The sequence below is a fragment of the Bactrocera tryoni genome, chromosome 5 (genome assembly GCF_016617805.1).
Source record: "Bactrocera tryoni isolate S06 chromosome 5, CSIRO_BtryS06_freeze2, whole genome shotgun sequence".
Lineage (NCBI taxonomy): Eukaryota > Metazoa > Arthropoda > Insecta > Diptera > Tephritidae > Bactrocera > Bactrocera tryoni.
The window spans coordinates 58305526-58313154 of NC_052503.1; the positions used below are offsets into that span (position 1 = coordinate 58305526).

Here is a 7629-nt window from a genome sequence, read left to right on the forward strand (position 1 = left end):
ATTTCAAAAATATGTGTGTTTAAAACCTAAACCAAAACACAAAAGGAAAATTAGGAAATTAAAAAGTCGAATGATATCAGTGGTTTAAAGTGGTGAGGCTTTAGTATTATTGCTTTTATTTATATAATACGAGAAACATACATACATTTGTACTTACATAGTTATTGCAATTTTGTAATATAAGTTGTGTGCTTCAATTGTGTACATGTAAGAATGTTGAGTTTATAAAAATATTTACACTATGGAGTTAATTCACTTTTAATTAAAATTCATGAGAAATGATTCCATATTGTTCTCTCGCGTACGTTATACATTATGTGTTGATCGAATTATTCTGAAGATTTCCAATAGCTTTTCTGGAATAGAAAAATTTGGTAACCTTTCTTCTAAGCTACCGAAGTCCGCCTTTTCCAACTGTAAAAGATATACGCATCAATATAACAAAATAGTTCAAATATTACATTTCCATAATTCAGTTAAATTGTATAAATTTAGTTAAGTCAAAATAAATATAATACCTATCAAAAACAACTACACACTACTGAGAAGTAGTCATTCTTCAAGATGCTATCGCTTGACGCGAATTTCAATAAGGTCTGCGGTTTCACTATCGATACATCGTCCAGTGTCTCACGGGGCCCCCCAAAATGTTTTAAGAATTGCATTACGAAGGCGAAACAAGGGCACAAGAGATGCTCCATTGTTTCCCTGGTGCGATGCTTTTGATATTTTCTCCAGTTGTTACCCCGTCAACCATCTCATTGCTATCGCTGCCTTTGTGACATGGCACCCATTAGAAGTGAAGTCGCTTGTTCCTTACAAAACTGTAGAGGTTTCTGCCTTGACTGCTGATTGGCTGCCATTGTAGATATTAACTGCGGAGTTGTCTATTGACTCATTATAGGCTAGCCCCGCGGCTTTCCCAATATCAAAGACATCTGCTTGAAATATAGTGCAGTGGTCCGACAGGTTAAAAGGCTGCCTTATGCCTAACTCTGGGCAGAATTTCCGTTACCAACTCCGTCCTCCATTTTTAAGCCAATTGGAAATTGGGAGCATGCTATCGCTGCTTGCCAAACCGCAATTGCCCCCCCCCGGTTTTAAAGATTCCGTAGGTAAATTCTCATACAGCCAGTAGGTGCCCGCCGATTTGTCGCGCAGCATTAGCATTAGTTTAAGAACCGCCATTGGAGTGGTTCGTAGAGCTTCCATTATGCAGAGTGCAGCGAGCACCTGAACCCGTTCCATTGGCTTTCGGTTCCTCACCTCGATAAGCTGCCACTAGACTCCTATATAAAATAAAATTGAGTAGGGACTCATCTCTCTGAATAATGTCGGAGATGACCAAAATATATGATGGGCGTTAGCATTAACGCCCACTTCTTTCTACTGGATGTAACCGCCAGCCTCGAGTCGGTTGCATATCCTTGCTTGCCTTCTATCGGGGCCTTTCTTGTTATCAGATTTCGGTCACCTACTCATGAAAGTGAGGAAGTTCTTTTTCCTGTTCCGCGTTTATACTCGCAGCATTTTCTTGGTTCGAGTGTTAATAGATTGTGGCACCCGTGCGCTGTAGAGCTGGCTTTGCAGTAGCACTACAACCTGCTTCCGTTGCAGTGGAGATGTGGCTGCTGGCAACACAGCTTGAAGAATCGTTGTGCCCGCTAGTGGTAGCAGGCTCGTCTCCCAGCGACGTTTGGTCCGCTTCTTTTCGTTGTCGATATCAATGTTGAGTTTTTTGATTCGGGGATCTCTACCCCTAGCGTTTTATACCTATCGCCAGGTACCTCAGTAGCAAAAGCTAATTTGGGTACTTAAAAGCGAGTCTATACTTGACCGAGTCGGTTTTTTTCTATAAAATCGTATATGCGGGAAATATTCTACCGTTCGTTCTGACCAACATTGTCTAAGAGATCTTCGGGACTAAAACCGGTATGGACACAGCGATTTTTAATGCGCGATTTTGCTGTTTTTTTTATGCCCTGTAAATCGACCCGCTCTAGTCTATATGCTCTTCCACGTATATCTCAGTCCACTAAATCTCCAAACAACAACTAGATGTTTCTCCAGGTTCATTCTCAATAACAGAGCTTATCATCACCGTAACAAAATAATTTTTGAGAAATTTAAATCCATTGGCTCGAACTGTTTTTTGGAATTTATTGCTCTAAGCTGCTGATTGAGAATAAACCCATTTTAAAACACCCAGAGTCTTCTGTTAATTTCACAAGTTTTTTATGCAATTATAGTAAGAAATAAATAATAATAAATACCTCATCACATGAGTCCGACCCATTGGAATTTTCCATCGCCAACCGTTCTGCAAACGAGACAACGCCACACCAAGTACGAAAATCAATTTCCTTAGAAGATTCTTCATTTTCATATTCTATTAAATGTAATATTTTCGATATATTTTGCTCGGTGCCATAAAATTCTAGAACGTCTTCTAATGCTTTCGGAAAGCAACTGAGTGGTATTTTACGTTCTACGTACTCGTTTAGCACCTGATAAGAGTCGTCTTCGGCATTGCCATCATTCTTTACCATATTGTCTGTTGTTTCATCATGTTCAATTATTTCTGTCGGCAAATATTGCAGGAAAACTCTTTTGAAGAGCTGCTTTCGTTGGTCAGAGACCCACACATATTTGCCTAGATAGCCTAAAACTGTCATATCTGAAAATGAGTGCTCAGTTAACCATATGTTTTGTTGACATGTAATGTATAGATGCGAACCTCTTAGTAATTTTGGATCTAACGGTACATCAAATCTTATTGCTGACTTTGAAAGCTTCCGTGGCAATTTGGCTTTGAAAGTGAATGCAGGATTTTCATATTTCTCAACAGCTCTCTTGTTTGGTTTTGGTTTCTTCTCTGGTAAATATTTAAAAGCCTCACGTAAAGCGCGATTCAACTGAGTTTAGGGAAGAAATTATAAAAATCTTCAATAATTAAATCTCTACTGGTAAATATTTAAAAGCCTCACGTAAAGCAATAATTAAATCTCTACTTCCCTAAGACTTACATATTTACCAAAAGTGTTTTCGATAACATCGATATCCAGTTCCGATTTTAATGCTTGAAAAGCTTCGTCCGTTAGAAAACTGCCTTTCAAAAGTATTGGTTCACTCTCGCGTTTTTCTTTGCTTGGCAGCAAACTCGCCGCATTGGGTATAAGACTTGGACGTGTGCTCGGGTTCAGTGAGTCCGGACCGAGCGCAGCAACTTGTGTTTCAGGATCTTCGCTAAGGTGAAATGTAGCTGTAGTAGCTAAAAATAAGTACTTAATTAAGCGTTTTCTTTACAAAATCCTAAATATAACAAACTTGTAGTGGGTTTTAACTTTTTTCTCTTCTTGCCACGCCGTATGTCCTCGTCATCTATATGTTGCTCATTAATACAAGTTTTTACTTTCTTTATGTCCACGCTTTCCATATCTTTTACCCCATCACCAACTTGGACATTACCCAAAGAGGTATTAGGCCGCAGTTCTTCGCCACGTAAATGCTTGCTTTTGCGCTCCTCATTTGCACCGGCACTTTTCGGCTTAAGCCCACCGGTGTCGGTGTTGCTTTGTGACATATCTGATGAGGGTTTCCAATAAAGCGTTTCTTGAGAGTGCGTTCTTCGCAAATCCAATATAATCTTTTTCCTCTTGATTATCTCATTTTTACCCAACTCAGGTGTTATACAGCGTCTATTGTTCAAGAATGAACTTGTGCTGTTTCTAGTATGCACACTGGTAACTGTCGGAGTTGGTGTCAGCGGACGTGAGTCCGTGTCCGTGTAACGTCGAAAGAGGTCTTCCGGTATGTTGTCGGTATCATGGAGTGATGTCGCAACGTTTTTATCTTTCTGGAGCTGCACACTTTTGCCATCCACTATCTGAAATATGAATAACAGTTATCCGACTTGAGATACATAAAAGCAAGACACAGCTTACCAGTGACGTTTTCATTTGACTTATTATATTTTTTAAATCTGGTGGCGCTGGATGGTTACATAGTACCGAACAGCCCTTGGCAAAAGGATTATACAGTCCACCCAGTGGTCGTAGTGATAGAACTACAGGGGAAGCTTCAAATTTGAGTGGTAAAGCTTCTGTAGATTTCTTCCGCTTTTTGATTAAACGATACATTTTATATGAATACAATGACGAGCAATTCGGCGGTTGAATAGAAATACCTGCCATATTACCGAAATTTTTCTCATTTACCTTTTCTTTTATTACGAAGTTTCTCTTTTTAGCTGGTACCAAGCCAGTCCTGCTTGTTGTATTCATTGCTGATTCAAATGACTAACTAACTGTTTCCCTCAATTTCAAAACTAATTTTGTTTGTAGTAAAAACTTTGCTCGTTGCCAAGCGAATGATAACAATTTATTAAGTATTTAGACATAATACTAGATACACAAAGGCTGAAAAAATAAAATAAAGTTTTGTTGAATGAAAATAAAGTTATATTCCTACAACACTGGTCCTACAGTACAGTGTCGACAGTGTGAAGCTTCGAGCCCTTCCAAATACACGTTTGTTTCCCTTGATCCCTTGAGTATTATAGTTTTGTTCACCTAACGGTTGAATGTATCGCCTAAAACTATGCGATATAGATACATGGTTATATACATATATATAAATATATAATACAAGTATATATAAATGATCAGAATGACGAGAAAAGTTGAAATCTGGTTGACTGTCTGTCTGTCCGTCCGTCAGTCCGTGCAAGCTGTAACTTGAGCAAAATTTGAGATATCTGATGATGACTTGGTATGTGGGTTCTTTAGTACAAAAAAAATTTCGAGTTCGCATTAACCGAACACATATAAAATGCCATAACTAAGCACTAATTTAAGATAAAAGCTGGAATTTACTACAGATATTTGCAGTAGCAAGGGGCACCTGTGGCAAAATAGTTTTAAAAAAAGTGGGCGCAGCCCCGCCCTCTAACAAGTTTAAGCTACAAAAACCAAATTTGCTGAGTACAAATCTTATAAGGGCTTTTCTCGACAGTGTGAAAATGGATGAAATCGGAGGATAACCCCCCTCACTTCCCATACAAGTATAACGGTACTGTTAAAAACTACAAAAAGCGCGATAAATCAATAAGATATATTAGAGATATTAAATTTTACCAGCGAGATTGTATGAGAAAGATTTACTTGTTTAATCATACAACGTTAACTCAAAATATGAGAGCACTCCCTGAACAGTTGGAATTGGATCAATTTCTAAAAAGAATTGGCAATGGTGAATCTAATGTCAGTCAGTTTGGTAAAGATTTAGATGAAATTCCAGCAAATTTGCTAGGTGTTGAATCTAACGTAGTGCATGCTATTTGTGAGATATTAATGAACCCATTTTATAAAATAGAGTGTTGAAGTCAGTTGTGCTAGCTTCAACTAATGAAGATTATGGACGTGGACAGTTTTCTTACAATTATTTGCGAGAATAACAGCGAGGTGGATAACTAACCAGTTTAATTTTTGAATACTTTGACCATACATACATACATAAGTTGGTGCTCAAAATTAATGCATTTGTTTTGTTAATCCGAAACTTAAATAAGAAGCAAGTGAATTGGATGAGAATGCGAGGCAGAGCAAAGCAAAGGGCATATACTTGTTATAGTTGGAATACTGTTAAGGATACCTAATGATAAAAAGGTGCTTACGCAAAATATTGTTTACCCTGAAGTTTTGAGAACTTTGTAATATAAAATATAGAATTATTATTGCACATTATTATCATTTTAGATTTAGTTTAGCTTAAATGTTTTTCACTATTTTAATTGTTTTATTCGTTCATTTCCTAATTTCAGTTTTTTGTTTCTTGCTTTCACTGCAAAAACTTATTTGATTTCTTAATGGCAGAGGATGAAAATTTGTTTGACAATTTACGAGGGGAGCAAGATATTGTGCAAAATCGCATTGTCGAAATTGTGGCTTCATTAAGGAATGAACGCCATCAATTGAAAATTGAACGCGATGTATTGAATAATAACTGCGATCAATTGAATTTTTTCAGAATATGGTGCTGTTCTACGAAATTGCTGATTCCTATGCCGATAACTTTTCGATATCACCTGAAGAACAAATGTACCAGCAGAATAAAAGAAAATTTCTTTATTGAAAAGATTTCAAAATGTAGCGCGGCATTTCATTCAAACAATTTATCAGTATTTTATACAAATTATTTTGGCATCCTATCGCAGGGCATACGTGGCTACAAACTCAAATTTATTCGATTGTTCATTCAAGGAAGACTTAAGCCAAAACTAGAAACAGAACAAATGATTTTGCATGAGAATGAATTATAAATTAAAATTATTACTTTTAATTATTCTTGTAAATTGTTTTCTACAACTTTCTTTATTAACATTGTTAATAGGGCACAATAGAAATAAGGTCGCGGTGTAATCCTCATGTAATAATCATGTAATTGTATTTTCTGTTTTTCGAATTTCGACTACGGGGGACCCTAGCCAATATGATTTGCCATTCGAAATTTTGAGAAGTTTCATGATGAATTCCCGATACTTCTGAGTCAAATATCCATATGTGATATTAACTTCTAAACAATATCTCATCGGTAATATCACAGCAAAGACAAAAAATATCGACAATATTGATGCCATATATCGATATAATAACAATAAACCCCATATACCTAAGAGGCATATATCGGTCAATTTGTGAGTTATTTTAATGAAATTGAAAGTGTGTTTTTTTAATAATGATGTATCTTTGCTGCCACCACAGCAGACAGCCCTTTCTCCCCCCGACTTGCACTTCTGCTCTCTGAGAGCACTCATCAGCTGCTCTGTGTAAGGGGACTGTGGGACGGCATTTCAAACTCCTTACGTACAGCTGCAAATTAAACCATTGGTTTCGGAAAAGACGAAAGAACAGCTGGTACGATGAGGAGTGCCGTGTCGCAGTGCAGAGAAAACAGACTGCCTACCTCGCAACGTTACAATTGACCACAACACGTGCGGAATGGGGTAAATACCGAGAGTTGAAGAGGGAAGCAATACGCAATTGCTGGCAAAAAAATAAATAGGCCCGAAATGCGTGAGCTTGACAAACTGCCCGAAAGGAGTAATGCTCGAAAATTTTACGAAAAGATGCGGCAACTAACAGAATGTTTCAAAATCAAACCATATTCTTGTAGAACCCCCAGACTAGTGACAAATGCCCAGACCATACTGTAATTAAAGAGGGAACACTTCTCCAGCCTGCAGTGAAAGCATAAAACCTATTACTATTAAAATACGGCCGCGAAGAAGTAATAAGGAGCATGCATCAGCTTCTTTGCAGAAGATGGTCAGACGAAAGCATGCCCGATGATTGGAAATAAGTGTGCTCTCCCCAATCCACGCCAACTACCGTGGGATAAGCTTCCTCCACATTGCATATAAAGTTATATAGAGCGCACTGTGTGAAAGATTAAAGCCCACCGTTAACAAACTGATTGGATCTTATTAGTGTGGCTTTAGACCTGGAAAATCAACAACCGACCAGATATTCACCATACGCCAAATTTTGGAAAAGACCCGTGAAAGGAGAATCGACACACACCACACATTTCGTCTACAGCACGAAAAGGAGCTGCCTTTATGCCGCGATG

At 37.8% G+C, this 7629-nt stretch overlaps 1 protein-coding gene across 1 annotated transcript; it reads right to left on the minus strand.

Annotated features, from left to right (window-relative positions):
- Nucleotides 1-89: 89 nt before the first annotated feature.
- LOC120778115 lies at nt 90-4283 on the minus strand. Its single transcript, XM_040109817.1, has 7 exons — nt 4218-4283; nt 3945-4118; nt 3328-3886; nt 3027-3271; nt 2738-2915; nt 2274-2677; nt 90-414 (listed from the first exon to the last, which is right to left on the minus strand). Exons 1-7 carry the CDS (start codon nt 4281-4283, stop codon nt 307-309), a joined length of 1734 nt encoding a protein of 577 aa, XP_039965751.1. The 3' UTR covers nt 90-306.
- Nucleotides 4284-7629: the final 3346 nt, after the last annotated feature.

Coding starts and splice junctions, on each gene's coding strand:
- LOC120778115 (XM_040109817.1), bottom strand. CDS start 4,283: ATGAATACAACAAGCAGGACTGGCTTGGTACCAGCTAAAAAGAGAAAC. Junction 4,119..4,217: donor ACTTCGTAATAAAAGAAAAG/GTAAATGAGAAA, acceptor TTAATCAAAAAG/CGGAAGAAATCTACAGAAGC. Junction 3,887..3,944: donor GTCAAATGAAAACGTCACTG/GTAAGCTGTGTC, acceptor TTCATATTTCAG/ATAGTGGATGGCAAAAGTGT.